Below are 18,458 nucleotides of genomic sequence, written 5' to 3' on the forward strand. Positions count from 1 at the left end.
GGTATATTATTCAGACATTGCGTTGTGGTAGTTAGTATATGAATGTGTTAGTTGCATTAAAAACTCACTTTGACGGTGATAGACGTCCAATCCATTTTGACTGATTGACTGACCAACTCCATTTGAACTTGAATTTGAGAGGGGTCAGCAATTGGTTCATTCGCCTGCCATCCCTCACACTTCAAATGGATTGGGCATCTATGGCCATCAGCGGCAGCCAATGCAAGGCAATGAGTTCATTTTTGGGGCATTTACAGGTCACTTCCTATCAATTTAGGGGGATTTGCAGTTCACTTCCTGTTGGTTTTGGGTTACTGAAAAGAAGTGACTCAATGCCCCCAAATGAATAGGAATTTGAATCAAAATCAACATGAAGTGACCTGTTAATGTCCACAAGACATGCGCTGGTTACAGTGAACTAACGTAGACACTATTCTTATAAAAACTTTTGGTAGCAACCTGTTGGTTCCTTTATTATTTTTTTAAACAGTGACATCTTTTTAAAACATTTTATCGATTCTCAGTGGGAGCATATCGATAACCTTTTTGGCTACAGTGGGGCAAATAAGTATTTAGTCAACCACTAATTGTGCAAGTTCTCCCACTTAAAAATATTAGAGATGCCTGTAATTGTCAACATAGGTAAACCTCAACAATGACAGACGGAATGTGGGGGAAAAAACCCAGAAAATCACATTGTTTGATTTTTAAAGAATTTATTTGCAAATCATGGTGTAAAATAAGTATTTGGTCAATACCATCATCTCAATACTTTGTTATGTACCCTTTGTTGGCAATAACTGAGGCTTCACAAGCTTTTCACACACTGTTGCTGGTATTTTGGCCCATTCCTCCATGCAGATCTCTAGATCAATGATGTTTTGGGGCTGTCGTTGGGCAAGACGGACTTTCAACACCCTCCACATATTTTTTATGGGGTTAAGATCTGGAGACTGGCTAGGCCACTCCAGGATCTTGAAATGCTTCTTACGAAGCCACTCCTTTGTTGCTCTGGCTGTGTGTTTAGGATCATTGTCATGCCGAAAGACCCAGCCACGTCTCATCTTCAATGCCCTTGCTGATGGAAGGAGATATTCATTCAAAATCTCTCGATACGTGGTCCCATTCATTCTTTCCTTTACACAGATCAGTTGTCCTGGTCCCTTTGCAGAAAAACAGCCCCAAAGGATGATGTTTCCACCCCCATGCTTCACAGTGGGTATGGTGCAATTCAGTATTCTTTCTCCTCCAACCACGAGAACCTGTGTTTCGACCAAAAAGTTCTATTTTGGTTTCATCTGACCATAACACATTCTCCCAGTCCTCTTCTGGATCATCCAAATGCTCTCTAGTGAACCGCAGACGGGCCCGGACGTGTACTTTCTTCAGCAGGGGGACACGTCTGGTAGTGCAGGATTTGAGTCCCTGGCGGCGCTTTGTGTTACTGATAGTAGCCTTTGTTACTGTGGTCCCAGCTCTCTGTAGGTCATTCTCTAGGTCCCCCCATGTGGTTATGGGATTTTTTCTCCCCGTTCTTGTTATCATTTTGACGCCATGGGGTGAGGAGAGAGTTGAAAGTCCGTGTTGCCCAACGACAGCTCCAAAACATCACTGCTCTAGAGGAGATCTGCATGGAGGAATGGGCCAAAATACCAGCAACAGTGTGTGAAAAGCTTATGAAGAGTTACAGAAAATGTTTGGCCTCCGTAATTGCCAACAAAGGGTACATAACAAAGTATTGAGATGAACTATTGGTATTGACCAAATACTTATTTTCCACCATGATTTGCAAATAAGTTCTTTAAAAATCAAACAATGTGATTTTCTGGGTTGTTTTCCACATTGTGTCTCATGGTTGAGGTTTACCAATGTTGACAATTACAGGCCTCTCTAATATTTTCAAGTGGGAGAACTTGCACAAATAGTGGTTGACTACTCATTTGCCCCACTGTATTGTTACACCATTACTCTGCAGTCTCCTGAATACTTGTTGCTCTTTTGTGCCATGTGATATTAAATGATAAATAGATGGAAACGCTTTGCACATTGAAATTATCTACCAGTGCATTTCCACAAGTGTCAATATATTTCAACAATAGAATGTTTCTAAAACTGAATTTGAATTGCCTTACGGTGAATGATCATGTTTCAGTGTCATTGACGGCCAGTGTTCTTAATCTTACTTTAAAAAACTAATTAGTTAGTTACAAGTTACAGTACTTCTCCCAAAATGTAATTGAGATTGTAACTCAGTAACCTCAATGTAACAGTAATTAGTTACTCGGCAAAGGAACTGACATTACATTTCATGTTCTACACGTTATTCCATGATCTATTCTATAACGTCTTTCACATCAAATATGACTATATTTACTGTTTGAATTGAACTTAACTGTCTTTTTCATTCCCCCCAAAAAACATAGGTCAAAATTTTTACATTTTAAAAAAAATATTACCCATGCAACAGTGTAAGGGTATCCAAACTTAAACATTCAAATGCTGTGAGAAAGCTTTTTTTGTTTTTTGTGTTGTACTGAACCCGCACTGAACTGTGACCCCGTTACCGAGGTATGTACTGAACTGTGACTTGTGTGTACCGTTGCACCTCTAATTTATATTTTTCAATATGCAGGTGAGGTGAGATCTTTTCATTCTTCTATCTTTGCTCTAGTTATTTTGATTAAAAAAATAAATAAAATAAAATTTAAAAAAAACAACAACACAAGGTTCATGGATACGTCAGTCAAGAAAAGTTTAGGGCAAGTGACTTTTTTTTCTGTAATACCAAACAAATACAAATTATTATTTATTATATTGTAGGATCTACACGGACAATGCTGACTTGGTGATGATAATGCATAGTTGACAGGCGTTAGTTCATTATTTTCAACCATTTGTACCCACCTGAACTGTATTTATAAAAATTTTTAAAAAAAATAAGAAGTTGCCCGAGAGTGGTGTGTGCATCCATGAACTGGGTCGACAATAGGGCCATAGAATGTCGATCTCTGCCGGCGGTCCTCCTCAGTTCGCCAGTCTTTATAAGTTAAGGTGACAATTCTTATCGTGCTAACATGGCCAAAGAAATCGCCAGCTTCGTCAGGTTTCTAATCATTTATTGCCTCAACTTGTGCAACACAACACGTCCCTGCTGTCAATGCCAGCATCAAAACAGAAAGTAAAATAGAACCGCGCTCTCGCTCACTGTCACGTCAGCCCCGCGGTGCGTTCAGGTACAGCAAAAAAGTCTGCCACATTAGAACCCGATTCGTTACATTATTACAGGTATTATTATTATTAATATTATTATATTCTTATTATTATTCAGATTTTTATTCATAATTTATTTGTTTTGCTCTTTATAATTGCTATTTTCAATAGCAACAGCAGTATTTATTAAGGATTTAGTGAAGGTTTCTGGGCTGTGGAACGAATTAATGGAATTACTGTACAATGTATTCTTATGGGAAAATCCTGCACGACTTATGACCATTTCGACTTACAAACAAGGTACTGGAACGAATTGACTTCGTATTAGAGCTGAAACGAATACTCAAGCAACTCGAGTAACTCGAGTTTAAAAACTGGTCCGAGTAATTTTATTTACCTCGAGGAATCGTTTAATTTTGCCAGCTCTAAGCATCACGTTTTGCCCGGTCTACTTTTAATGCGGGACAACGCGCTGACGTCACATGCGTATGGGAAGAAACAATTAAAAAAAAAAAAAAAAAAAATATATATATATATATATATATATATATATATATAAACCTTACTGCAGCTGACAGCCGCTACAAACTACTCCGACGTTGCTAAAAACTACGCCCGCATGATGCTACTCATAGATATAACATCGATGTAGAACTAGATGCAAAATGACAGACTGGGCGGCATTAGTAAATAGCTGCCATCTTAAAGCAGTAGACTTGTCAGCGCTAATAAATAAGATGTCACTTGCTGTCACTCGCTCATGTAACATTAGCTCTGCGGAGAGCTAGGTTTCTATGGAGGTAGATTTGTGTCTTTATTATTCAATCAAAAAAAAGTTGCTTCAATCAAAATATATATTTTCAATTAAAAAAAGTCACTTCAATTTAAAAAAAAAAAAAAGTTTTTGAATGCAAAAATAAAATTGAAACTAAAACAATGCATTTGAAAACTACTTTTATTTGATTGAAGTAATTTAGTTTTGCATTTGGGCCACATTTTGGCCAGGACATTTGTGTCTTTATTATTTAATCAAAAATAAGTTGCTTCAAAAAAAAAAAAAAAATTCAAAAGAAAAATCACTTCAATCAAAAATAAAAAATGTTCAGTCATTGGAAAAAAAAAAAGTTTTCGAATGAGAAAAAATATTTTTGAGGCTCAGAAATGTGTATTTGAACACTTCATTTTTCATCTAAACTGTTTTCTTTGATTGAAGCATTCCTTTTTTGTTTGGGCCATAATATGGGTAGGAGATTTGTGTCTAAATCATTCAATCCCAGAAAAAGTTGCTTCAATCAAAAAAAAAAAAAAAAAAAAAAAATTTCAATTAAAGAACAAATCATTGGCAAAAATAAAATTGCCCTATTTAAAAAAAAAAAAATTTATTGAAGTGTCACTTTTTGTGGAGAGCAAAAAGATTTGAACTCATTTTTTATTTAAAGTACTAAAAGTTTTGAACGCACTTTTCTTTTTAAGTAGAAAAAGTTATGATTGAATTATTTTGACACAAAGATCCAACTTTGCTGCTACTTCCGAGATGTTTGAGTGACAGGTGATTACGCCAATGGTATAAAAGCATGATGAAGCAAGAATAATGGCCACCAGGGTTCCAGCCATCGGTCTCAGCTCGAGGAGTTCAATGCGAGGCAGTGCTTCTATGATCCGAGAGTACATCTGAGATGCAATTGTTGGCTGTTTTCAACAATTTACATCGAAAATATAGACATTAATTGACTGAAAATGGTTCTGTATTAGATGAAATATCTCGTTTTCTGATGTATATTTATAATTGCTCTTTACCTAAAAAAAAAAAAAAAATGTATATATATGTTTTATCCGATTACTCGATTAATCGATAGAATTTTCAGTCCATTACTCGATTACTAAAATATTCGATAGCTGCAGCCCTACTTCTTATGTAGAGGTACCACTGTATTTAGATTACTACTGACAAAAATAACGCCGTTATACTCTAACGCCATAATTAACAACACTGTTGACCGCAATAGACGTCGAATCAGTTTGTTCATTCACTGCCAACCTCATCCAGTTCAACGTCTATCGCCGTCAGTGGCAGCCAAACACACTCATAAACCGCTGTACTAGCAGTACTGTGTAATGTTTATCCATTTCCACAATGTAATTGTGTTTTTTTTTTTCTTCACAGCAAGCAATGGAGGATCTGATGGAGGACGAAGATGAGGATTTTGACAAAGATGACAGGGTAATTATTTCCTAACAGGAATACACTTGTGTAAACACACACAAAAGTACACAAGCCGCCTCAGGGTCGGTTCAGGTTGCCTTGTCAGGAAACCCAGAAAGATGTAAATGCTTGTGTCTTCTCCACCTCCTTTGCTTGGGGCACAAACATGTGTACAAACATCATACGGCCTTTTTAACCTTTTTGACAGTGCTTTTCTCACCTCTTAGTCAAACACGCTCGCGTTTCAGTCAAGTTTGATCCACCATCCCACTCTCATTTTCGGCAGAATTGCATTACAACCGTCATGCTTCAGCTCTGTTTCCTGAGAACACGGACTCCTATAAAGTGCTTAGCTGGCTATTTAGGTCCATTCACTGGCCCTTTATGTCGCAATAAAACAGCATCTGGGCTTGTCCAGACACTATCAGGTAACAACAGGTGGCTGCTTTACTGCCTCTGCTCGTTTACACTGCAGGAACAGCTACTGAAACAAATGCCACTAGATAGATTACAGTACTTGGTAATTGGAAATTGAAATGCTGTAGCAGCTGTGATTCTATCTATCATGTTGTGCTGCAGATACTTTTCAATCTGATGCCACAGTGTGAAAAGAAATTGTAAAATTGGGACATCTAAGCCTGACGTAGAGCAAAAGCTGGGAATTTGATGCCTTAAAGCAAGGGTGTCAAACTCACCCTGGTTGGAGGGCCATTCCATATGCCAATTAGGGCTGCTACGATGAATCGATTGATCGATTACCAAATTAATATTTTAATAGTCGATTAATCGTTTCGGCTGAATCCTCTTTTTTGAGACTCTTGAAAGCAAATAATCTTTTTCTTCCTTTCATTTTTTAATTTGTAATAATACAGTGGTACCTCTACATACGAAGTTAATTCGTTCCAGGACCTTTTTTGTAAGTCGAAATGGTCGTACGTACACTATAATTCCATTAATTTGTTCCACAGCCCCAAAACCTACACTAAATTCTCAATAATTATTGATGTTACAATTGCAAATATCAATTACAAAGCAAAAAAAATACATTATGAACAAAAATCGGAATAATAATATAATAATAGCAATAATAAAAATACCTGTAAAAATGTAACAATCCGGATTAAAATGTGCGAATGTCTTTGCGTGGTGTACCTGAACGCATTGCATGGCTGACTTGATAGAGTGAGCCTTTTTAGTTTCACTTTCACATTGTTCACTTCCTGCGGGGGACACTAGGCACAAGTTGATGGAATAAAGGATTAGAAACCTGACGAAGCTGGCGATTTCTTTGGCAATGTTACCACAATAATAATTGCCACCTTAACTTATAAAGACTGGCGAACGGAGGAGGACCGTCAGACCGTCTATATCTGTATTGTTTACCGAGCTATATCACAGATGCGCACCCCATGCTCATATTTTTCTGTCATATCTATCATGTCAATGGTAACGGTTAGGCATCACCTTTTTTTTCACCACCTGCACTAACATTGTTAGAACCCATGTTGATTTCTCTCACAAGAAAATCTGCCATGCGTTCGTCTTGCGGGAAAACAAAGAAGCTCATACAAAGAAATCCTAGATCGTCGTATTTAGAGCGTGTCGTCGGATGTAGAAAAAAATGGCGAGTCAAATTTTACGTCGGATGTTGAAAAGATCGTGTGTCGAAGCGATCGTATGTCAAGGAAGAGATTAGCCAAACCAAACCAAAAAGGGAAAAAAACAGTAAACATTGTTTTTTTTTGTTTGTTTGTACAAAGTAATTTTAAAAATGTTTATGTATATATTTTTAATGTACTTGTATTTTTTTTTATTAAAAAAAAAAAATATATATATATATATATATATATATTTTTTTTTTTAATCAAAAAAGTAAATATTTCATTTTTGTTCTTTTCAAATTAATACATTTCAGAAATCCTTACTTAGGGTTTTTTTTTTTTTTTTTTTTTTTTTTTTTTTTTTGACACACTCGCTGACATTTATTGCACTGGACGTCCAAGCCATTTCAATTAAATTATTTGGACATCAGCGGAACTGAAAGATGAGTATCCATAGCCAGTCATCCCAGTTAAAATGAATCTGACGTCTGTCCTTGTCAATGGCAGGCAATGAGTCGGTGAAAAATGAAAAAAAAAAATTCTCTGATTTCTGTAGTCCTCAATCTTTCATCGAGGACTACGGCAATATCGGTAACACTTCATTTGACAGTGGCATCATCATCATCATCATCAAGACCGGATGACACTTAATGACATCTGTCATAAGAATTCATTAATGCTCATGACAGTGTCATGTCATAATTGTGACTGTTTTATGCAGAAGTGTGTAGTAATGCGTTACATTTACTCCTTTACATTTCTTTGAGCAACTTTTTAAAAAAGGTACTTCTCAGAGTAGTTTTACTAAGACATACTTTTTACCTTTACATGAGTAGATTTGTGAAGAAGAAATGCTGCCCCTATTCCGTTACTTTGGGCTACATTAGTCGTTACATTTTTCATTTTTATTGTACATTTAAATTAGCAATAGCATTCGCGCTAGCAGCAGCCTTGTGTTTGTTCCAAAAATCTTTGTGATGCAGGTTTAAATGGCTGATCGGGTTTATGTTGAATGAGGATGCTTTTTTCCGCCTCCTGGAACTCATGCAGTGCATGTTTTGCAGATGGCGAAAGCGTCGTTTTTTTTTTCCACATACGGAAAAATGAGCCATGATCTCCACTCCAACTGCCTCTGTTGTGTAACCCCGCCTCCTCAACCCCTCCTCCCTCAGGCGCTTCAGAGAGGGGAGGGGTTGAGGAGGCGGCGGTGCTGAGTTGGTTGTGCACATTTGGAGGCTAAATCAAGTATATAATTATTGGATTGCATTATCGGTTGAATTTTTTAATATCTGGATTATCTGTGTGATGTCATAACTGCCATTATCGGCCGATAATTATCGGTAACCGATATTATCGTGTATCTTTAGAAGTAACGCTTTTGGCTATTCGGCTATTCTACCCACCTGTGGTTTTATGACAGCCTTATGACGCCACTGTCGAATAAAGTGTTACCGAAATTTTATTTAAATCTTTTTTTAGTCGAAACACAGGATTTTGTGGGCCACACAAAATTACTTGTTGGGCCAAAATCTGGTCCTTGCTCCTTGACTTTGACACCATGCCTCAAAAGCTTGCTCCAGCAATATAAAGGTTAGCAGAAATTTGAATGGTGTGATTTGGTCATGATAGAGTTTTATATTTGCTGGAATATTCTGGTCATTTGTAAGTCCAAGTTAGCACCAAAAGAAAAAAATTGTTTATGCACGTTCAAGGTGCAGATGTTCGAATCGTTGTCCCAGCATTAAGTCAGGCAATCAGTCAGCCAGCATGCCAGTTGACTTGACGAGGATACGTGAGCATTACATCCTCTCCATGCTTGTGAAGTTCCAAGGCTGAAAAGTTCGTAGACACTGATTGGAAAAAATGCGTCCTAGCAACCTTCAATCTATCTTTCTTTATGTATGTGTACCATCACTACATTCCCCACTTCCTTCTTGGAAAAAAATACAAATACAAGCACATGAAAAGCAGCAGATTATACATTTTGAAATACATTGGAGACTTTCATATTGAAATCAGGTCTGGCGGCAGCAGAAGCCTTTCCGGCTCGGCCCGGCAAAATGTGATTTTTGGTGCCAAACTGATTATTCTGTGCTCGCGGGGGGCTGCGGCGATGGATAGCGCAGCAGCCACAAAGGCTACAATTTACCAACTCTGGCTTCATACATTTTGATCTATTGCTCCCTTCAACTGTTAGCATTTCATTTGAGCTGTAGGGAAGTTTAAAGGGGGGCCTTTTACCTTTTTCTTCGCCTACATCTCTCCCCACGCTCTGGCCATCCAGCGATTGATGCGTCCCCTGCATGTTTTTGCCTTTATCCTGACAAATAGTCCCCCTCTCTCTCTCTATCACCTGGTTAAGTGCAGAACAAATTCAAGACCTAACAAATTAGTCTTTTACATTCGATAAGTCTTTTTTTCATCGGGTACGGCTTCAGACTGTTTGACGGGCTTTGAAAAACATGTCAATGAGGCCCCTTTTTACGGTGAAGCGGAGAGAGAAACGAGGGAGAGTGAAAGGAAGAGTGGAGAAAAAAAAAAAGATAGACAAACGTGCCAAAGCCTCATTTTAATTGAACTTGAAGCACATGTTGCAAGTATGCACAATTCATCCCAGATGTTTACTCCAGTCATGTGCGCCACAAGGCAGCTATTAGATGGATAACCTTTGCTCCAAAGGCTAAACGGGGTATTACATGGCCCAAAAACTGGAGCACCTGTTTTTCATTGTGTTCAAGACCCCTTGCAGCCTCTTTTTTTTTTTTAATTTATTTTTTTAATTTATTTATTTATTTTTTTTGTGACTTGGCTCACTGAATGAGTTTTGACTGACGAGGTTGCAAGCAAAACATATTGAGTGGTTTTCTTGTGCGTGAACACTGATTCTTATCAGTATATTTTGATGAATTTTCAACAGCTAAACTAACTTTTTACAGACAAATATGGTGGAAAAGCCTAAACACCCCTGTTGAATGTCAACGTTTTTCCAGCACTAACTTACCAGTATCCTTTAGAACTTAGTTGAATCGAAATCAATGATGTTTTTGGCAGCCCTTTTAATTTTCGTCTTAGTCTTTTGTATGAAAATACTTATTAGTCTTAAGCCCTTTTCAGACATACGTTGCACTCTGTTTAAATCCTGGGATTTAAATGGGTATCCCCTATGTCTGAAAGCAATTTCCTTGGTCAACTGACACGGAGATGACGCAGACATCAAGCGGGTCGCGTCTTAGTGCAATGTTCGGGACTTACTCAGGAGGTGGCATATGTGAAAACAGCTGTTTAATTCCGATGATGTAAATATCGTGGTGGGCCAATCGTCATTTCCTTTATTCGCAGCAAGACAAAAAGCGATAAAACAAACATCGCAATTATCAACTTGACAAACTGGAAATAGCAAAATTAAACTGGAAACTATACAAAATCAAATTTCTACTGGATCCTAGAGCTGAGGAAGAGCGAGTCCATCATCCATCTTTGGAAATGTGTGTTTTATTTTGTCGCTGATGCCGACCAAAAATGACGTAATGTCCTGGTTGTAAAATCCTGACCGCCGCCCTCTCCGCACAGAGAGTATCGTGGCGCCAACAAGTCTGAAAGTGTCCAACCTGGGTACTTCCCGGGACATCACCCCATGTCTGAAAGCCATGACACAGGTAAATCCTGCGTCACCTTACACAGGAATTTACTGTGGTATAAGTCTGAAAGGCAATTCTTCGTCTTCGTCTAGTTTTAGGCAACGGAAACTCAGACAAATTTCTAATAGTTTTGGTTGACAATTACTCAAATTTTTTTTGTCTGTAAAACAATGGCACCCGTGGTCATAGAGCACTTGGGGCTGTGTCCCCCACACTGGAGAAGAGGCTCCAGCAGATACCTGGAGAAACTTTAGACATCTCTGCCCAGAAGAGCGCTGTCCTAGAGACAGCAAAGATACAGCGCAGGACCCTCAAGCTGGTGGAAGACCTGAGTTTGAGATGAACAGCCACCCACCATACTAGAGGGAGATGGGATGGAGGGGGAAGGAAGAGTTTTTTTTTCTATTTATATAAATGTATGTATTAGGGCTGAACAATATTGGGGGAAAAATTGACGTTACGACTTTTTGGGTGTTTGCGATATATTGCGATATTTAAACGAGAAGAATTTTCACCAGATGACTTGAATAGCTGTTTTGGGGAGACTTTGGTTGACTCATCATGACCACATAACCACGTTTAATCCAGTCTAAGGGGGTTCATTTGTGAAAGATGAAGATTGCTGTATAAAAAAGAGATCCAGGAGCTGTTTGCTTGCTTGCTGCTTTTATGAACCAAGACAAAAGTTTATATGTTTAAAAAAAAAAAAAACACACCTCCTGCAATGAGAAAATTAGAAAATTCAAATGATATATTGTGCAGGCCTAGTATGTATCTGTAAAGGGGGCCAGAAGAAGAGTTTTAAGACAACATAAAAACAAACCTAAAGAAGTGCCATATTGACATAAAAGCCTGGGTAGACATGGCAGTCGACAAGCCGACCTGGAGAAACATCGTCCGTGAGGGTGTTATACGGTGCAATGCTGATTGTGCTGCACAAGAGAAACGCACATTCAGGAAGAAGAGAGCGACCACCAAACAGGACGAACCCAAACCCCCAACTACTACTTTCCCCTGCCCACATTGCAGCAGAATAATTGGGTCCAGAATCGGCCTCTATGTCCACCTAAAGACCCACAAGGACCAAGAAGGAGGACAGTCATTCTCGACTACGAGTGACTGCCAATGATGATGACATATATGTATACACAGGTAGTCCCCGGTTACTTCTTACCTGACTTCCATGATTTCGACTTTATGACGCCGGAGTCTCATCCACCATTTTGTCTCCATTCAGTTTTATTTCAGTCGTGTAAACAATACCTTATTGTACCTAACGGTATTTTATTTTTGTTTTACTTTATTTTATTAACTCATTCACTCCCAGCCATTTTCACCAGAGCAAGGCCCTTCGCTCCCGGCCGTTTTTCTGGATTTTGACCTATTTTGCAAGGCCCACAGAAAATTCTGTTCTATTGCTGTATAAACATGGAACCCACCAAAAGAAAGATTAAGACTCTCTTCTTTCAGAAGAAAAAAAGTAAGTTCATATCTTTTTCTATTCTTTAGAAATCAGCATTACAAAATAGCTTAGTTTGAGCAATTTTCCAATTTCTGATTAAAAAACGGAGAACATGAGCTTTTTGTAAACGCATTTATTTCAAACATAACTTTGATTTTAACTAGGGATGTCCCGTTCCAGGTTTTTGCACTTCCGATCCGATACCGATATTGTTTTGCCCTTCCGATCCGACACCGATACCGGCCTATCTGAGCATGTGTTAAAGTTATTTAGCCTCCTTACTTAGTTGTCAGACGCATGTTGAAAAAGGTTTTAGCACTCTTGATAACAACTAGCCAGCTGAATTAGGTGAATTTGAATAACACACAACGGACCTGTTTATTCAGTGACAAACACAAAACATTATAAATGACAAACAGAAATGGCATAGTCAGTCAGTAAAATGTGCAAATAATATTGTAAACTGTCTTAAAAAAACAAAACACACAAACAACCTCAGTGGAAAATCCCACAAACCCCCCAAGCTATTAGATGCTTTTAATGTTTCGTGCATTAGTTACAAAAATTGTATAAAAAGCCTCTCAGGTTTAAATAAATGACTATTTCAGTATCACGTTAACATTTTAAAACAGTACATAAAATACTCAAGTCCCCATTCTGTATCAGCAGCTTTACACTACATTCAATTCATTTAATTTTGCGAATCAACTGTTAAAGTTGATAAAATTGCTCCCGTTATTCCATAATTTCCCTTCTGTCTACTTTCGACATGTGAAAGTTTTAAAACTGTTTTGAAGATAGATTCAAGTCATGATTTTGCCGATTTAGGAGTATTTTAGATCAAAAGTTAATCAGGTTCGGTTGGAAGGTTCACAACTGCCTACTAGGGAAGTCTTCTGCTTTAAGATGGCGGCTGTTTACTAACGCAACTGGTTTTCAATACTTCAATGTTGCTAACGCAGTCGAGTCTGTCATCATGCATCTAGTTCTATATACATATAATATCTTTTATCTGCAGTAAAACGATGTTGACGTAGTTTGTTGCGGCTGTCAGCAGCAGTCAGGTATTCTTGTGTTTTTTATCCAGCGGCATGAGTTGAGCTAAAGCCGTGAGTTGAGCATTGGCATTACCCGGGTCTGTGACAAGCATGATGTTTACTCTCGGGACGCAATGCGGTCCGTTTCTCATTGCGTCCCAAAGACCGCGCTGTGTATTAGTTCCGCTTTACTTGACATATTTCAATAATCGGAATTTAGATGTTTGTGAATCGTTCTCTTATCTTCCACGGCCGAATCGCTCAAGGATGTAATGACGGCTGGGCATGTTGTACCATGGTTCTAAGTGTTGGATAGTGCGTCTCTACTCACGTGAGAAAATGGCTCGTCATCCAGAATGAATTCTTCGGCAATGACTCTTGTTATTCCCTGGGCTTTGGGACTGTCGAGTGCCAGTTTGTCACGCATAGCAAAAGTTTCTGCCAGTGTTAGTTGCGTAGGACCTTTCTTTTTGTCTTTGGTTTTCTTAACATACTTCTTGTATTGTTTGTGGTGGTATTTCGCTAAATGCTTGATTAGGTTGGTTGTTTTAAAACTTCTTACAGCTTTACCACCACGCTTGACTTTATTGTGGCATATGTTGCACTCTGCCTCTTCGTCTTTGTCATCCTTTAAGGTGAAATGATCCCACACAGCTGACATTTTTACCGATAAAGTCTCTCGGGAAATTGGGAGACGGTAATGTTAATGTAGTGTGTTGAAGGTGTGCCGTAAAATGTGGACTGGATTTTAGGGAAACCGAAGCAAAAACTGGAATGGATTATGTAAATCGGTGCCCTGGAAAACCCGGACCGGAGTTTATAAAAAAAAAAACTGGATCGGAAGTCTGGATTGGAATTTTCCAGTGTTGGCCGATCCGATACCAATGCGCATTTTTTTTGCCCATATCGGCGTTCGATCCGATCCAAATATCGGATTGGGACATCTCTAATTTTAAGAAAGCTATTTTTTGCATTAGTTACATCCCAAACATCTGAATAATGTTTTCCTTTTACAAAATACCATGAACAACCAGACAAATAGAGCTTTTAATAGCAAAGTAACAATTTATTTCCACATGACTACTGAGAGATGACGCTGTTGTCGCCACGTCAGCTGTGTAAACTTTTCCCTCATCGTTGTCTGTCTAACAAAATGATTCTTTTTGCGTCCATGCGGGGTCTGCTCGGCGAACCGCTGCACTAGGGGTCCATCTTGTTTTGCTCGGTCGTTCAGCATCTGGCCTCCCAGGCGTCCTCTCGGTTGTTTTTGTTCGGTCGGAGCACCGCCTGACATCATGCCGCCAGCGCTCTGACAGTGCTGCCCGGCCGTTCGCTGCTGTTGAATCGGGAATGTGCTACTGCCTTCCAGTGGCCAGTTTTATTGCTTTAAAATGGGTTTGGAGCCTTGTTTTTTTTTCTCAGATAGATCGCAAGCTATCAATGCTTCTTGTTAAAAAAAAAAACCAAAAAACAAACGTATAGATACGTTTTTAGGAGAATGAAGCATTTAAAAATAGAACGTATTTATACGTTTCTGGGAGCAAATGAGTTAATATGAATGTTCTGCTCTTTGGTGAAATGTGTATTTGATCACAATCTTGATCTTTGTTTTGTGATGCACGCTTTTATCTTGGCGTAGGAAGCATGGACCAGGCAGCACTTAAACAGACAGCATGTACACACAAAGAACGCTTGTGCACACAAGAGCAAGAGCGCATTTGCTGAGAGAGAGTGGAAAGATTACAGCTTTGCTCGCTGTCTAGATAGGAATTAGCTCCAATGTCTTATCGAGGACAGTACAATGACGTATGACGTACATGTTTTTGGATAGTTACTTTGAGATCTAGGGAGTGTTTAGGGGTACTTAAAGGTTTAGTTCCAATTTACACGGAAATTCAGGCTATGCCACCAGCATAGGAACGGAACTTGTTCGTAACCCGGGGACTACCTGTATGTAAATTTAGAGAGAAATACCAAGGGCTCAAGGAAGAGCTGGAGAGAGCTTGGGAGGTGAAAGCAACAGTGGTGTCTGTGGCCATAGTGTCCCCCACACTGGAGAAGTAGCTTCAGCAGATACCTGGAGAAACATCAGACATCTCCGTCCAAAAGAGCGCAGTTCTAGGAACAACAAAGATACTGTGTAGGACCATCAAGCTCCAAGGCCTCTGGTAGAGGACCCGAGCTTGAGATGAACAGCCACCCACCCCACCAGGGTAGATGGGCGGAGAGTGAGGGAAGGATTTTATATACAGTGGGGCAAATAAGTATTTAGTCAACCACTAATTGTGCAAGTTTTCCCACTTGAAAATATTAGAGAGGCCTGTAATTGTCAACATGGGTAAACCTCAACCATGAGAGACAGAATGTGGAAAAAATAAACCAGAAAATCACATTGTTTGATTTTTAAAGAATTTATTTGCAAATCATGGTGGAAAATAAGTATTTGGTCTATACCAAAAGTTCATCTCAATACTTCGTTATGCACCCTTTGTTGGCAATAACGGAGGCCAATCGTTTTCTGTAACTCTTCACAAGCTTTTCACACACTGTTGCTGGTATTTTGGCCCATTCCTCCATGCAGATCTCCTCGAAAGCAGTGATGTTTTGGGGCTGTCGTTGGGCAACACGGACTTTCAACTCCCCCCTCATCCCGTGGCGTCAAAATGATAACAAGAACGGGGAGCAAAAATCCCAGAACCACACGGGGGGACCTAGTGAATGACCTACAGAGAGCTGGGACCACAGTAACAAAGGCTACTATCAGTAACACAATGCGCCGCCAGGGACTCAAATCCTGCACTGCCAGACGTGTCCCCCTGCTGAAGAAAGTACACGTCCAGGCCTGTCTGCGGTTCGCTAGAGAGCATTTGGATGATCCAGAAGAGGACTGGAAGATTGTGTTATGGTTGGATGAAACCAAAATAGAACTTTTTGGTAGAAACACTGATTCTCGTGTTTGGAGGAGAAAGAATACTGAATTGCATCCGAAGGACACCATACCCACTGTGAAGCATGGGGGTGGAAACATCATGCTTTGGGGCTGTTTTTCTGCAAAGGGACCCGGACGACTGATCTGTGTAAAGGAAAGAATGAATAGGGCCATGTATCGAGAGATTTTGAGTAAAAATCTCCTTCCATCAGCAAGGGCATTGAAGATGAGACGTGGCTGGGTCTTTCAGCATGACAATGATCCCAAACACACAGCCAGAGCTGTTAGGGTTGCGTGAGCAAGAGGGGATCCCAAAGCAGACACACAGGGGTGAGAGGAGTAATCGTTTATTGGCGATCACGAGAATGTGGCTGGGGTAGATGACTTGGCTCGTGGTAGATAAGCTGGCGTAAGACGAGGAGGCTTGGAAGGAAGGCAGGCGTGGAATCCGACGAGGGGCGAGCAGAAAACAGGACCAGGGACAAGAGCAAGGAAGTCGTAAGCCAGTGAGCAAAGATATCATATAGGAATGCGAGAAACAACTGACGTAGGAAACAGACGAGTTGATCGGGCGACGAGGTGGAGCGTCTGCTTGGCTTTTAAAGCTGGCTGATGTTCATTGCCCTCAGGTGTGGCCGCTCCACTCGTCTGACCTGTAATCAACTAAAAAACATGCACACCTGCTGGAGGTGGGCATGTCTCAGAAGGAAGGGGAAGAGGACCTAACAAGAGCAACAAAGGAGTGGCTTCGTAAGAAGCATTTCAAGGTCCTGGAGTGGCCTAGCCAGTCTCCAGGTCTCAACCCCATAGAAAATCTGCGGAGGGAGTTGAAAGTCCATGTTGCCCAACGATAGCCCCAAAACATCACTGGTCTAGAGGAGATCTGCATGGAGGAATGGGCCAAAATACCAGCAACAATGTGTGAAAAGCTTGTGAAGAGTTACAGAAACTGTTTGGCCTCCGTTATTGCCAACAAAGGGTATATAACAAAGTATTGAAATGAACTATTGGTATTGACCAAATACTTATTTTCCACCATGATTTGCAGATAAATTCTTTAAAGATCAAACAATGTGATTTTCTGTTTTTTTTTCTTCCACATTCTGTCTCTCATGGTTGAGGTTTAACCATGTTGACAATTACAGGCCTCTCTAGTATTTTCAAGTGGGAGAACTTGCACAATTAGTGGTTGACTAAATACTTATTTGCCCCACTGTATATACAGGTACCTCGACGTACGATCTCTTCGTCACACGATCTTTTTGACATGCGACGTAAAATTTGACTCGCCATTTGTTTCTACATCTGACGACATGCTCAAAATACGCCGATTTATGACAGCGCTGCAGTTTCCTTGTTTTTTTTTTTTTTTTGCAAGGCAGATTTTCTTGTGAGAGAAATCAACATGGGTTCCAACAAGGTTAGTGCAGGCGGTGAAAAAAGGAAAAATCTAACGCTTACCATTGAAATGAAGATGGAAATCATAGAAAAATATGAGCAAGGTGTGCGCGTCCATGAACTGGCTCGACAATACAGTCGTAGAATGTCGACCATCTTGACGGTCCTCCTTCATCGGGTTTTTAATCATTTATTTCAGAACTTGTGCAACACAACACGCCAACTGTCAGCCGCAGTTGATGACAACAACAACATTAAATGAGAAAATAAAATATCTACCGCACCTATCCACTGTCACGTCAGCCACCTGGTGCGTTCAGGTACAGCACGCAACACATCCGCCACATTAGAACCCGATTCGTTACATTATTACAGGAATTATTATTATTGCTATAATACTGTATTACCGTATTTGCCCGAATATAAGACGGTGTTTTTTTGCATTGAAATAAGACTGAAAAAGAGAGGGTCGTCATATATTCGCGGTCTAGACATTATACCCATTCATGACACTAGATGGCGCCAGATATCATTGAAGCGATGTTCTGTCATCACAGATCTCAGCTACTCTCAAGTTTAACCAGTTTGCATTATTTTATTGTAATGTTTTCCTTATTCAGATTTGTTTCAAGACTACAGTTACAGTTAGACTTCGCTTTGATGGTTAATGCAGTTATTGCAATTTTGTTGTTTTATCTCAATAGATTGGTTTATTTACATTTCAAAAACCAGAAGCCATTCATTCACGAATGTGATGGCGCTTTAGTTTACATATTTAAATGTTCAGATATTAAGATTTGAATGAGGCAAAACAACATGCTTTTTCTCTCAAATATAATGTTATAATCACTTGTTTCGGATGTACTGTAATTATTTTCTGTATAAAAAATAATTTGGTGTCCAAAAAGTCTTTTTTTTCAAACGTGAGTCTTGAAACAGAGGGGGTCTTATAATCGGGGCCGTCGTATATTCGGGCCAAT

General features: G+C 39.5%; 1 protein-coding gene across 3 annotated transcripts in view; it reads left to right on the forward strand.

The window, feature by feature from the left end:
* Positions 1 to 18,458, forward strand: part of LOC130913862 (multiple C2 and transmembrane domain-containing protein 1) — a 266,167-nt gene that overhangs the window by 188,077 nt on the left and 59,632 nt on the right. For all 3 annotated transcript variants that reach the window (XM_057832765.1, XM_057832766.1, XM_057832767.1), the window contains one exon: positions 5,375 to 5,431. In XM_057832765.1, the coding sequence (XP_057688748.1) occupies positions 5,375 to 5,431 (57 nt within the window). The remainder of the gene's footprint in view (positions 1 to 5,374; positions 5,432 to 18,458) is intronic.

The sequence above is a fragment of the Corythoichthys intestinalis genome, chromosome 3, assembly GCF_030265065.1.
Source record: "Corythoichthys intestinalis isolate RoL2023-P3 chromosome 3, ASM3026506v1, whole genome shotgun sequence".
In the NCBI taxonomy this organism is placed as follows: Eukaryota; Metazoa; Chordata; class Actinopteri; order Syngnathiformes; family Syngnathidae; genus Corythoichthys; species Corythoichthys intestinalis.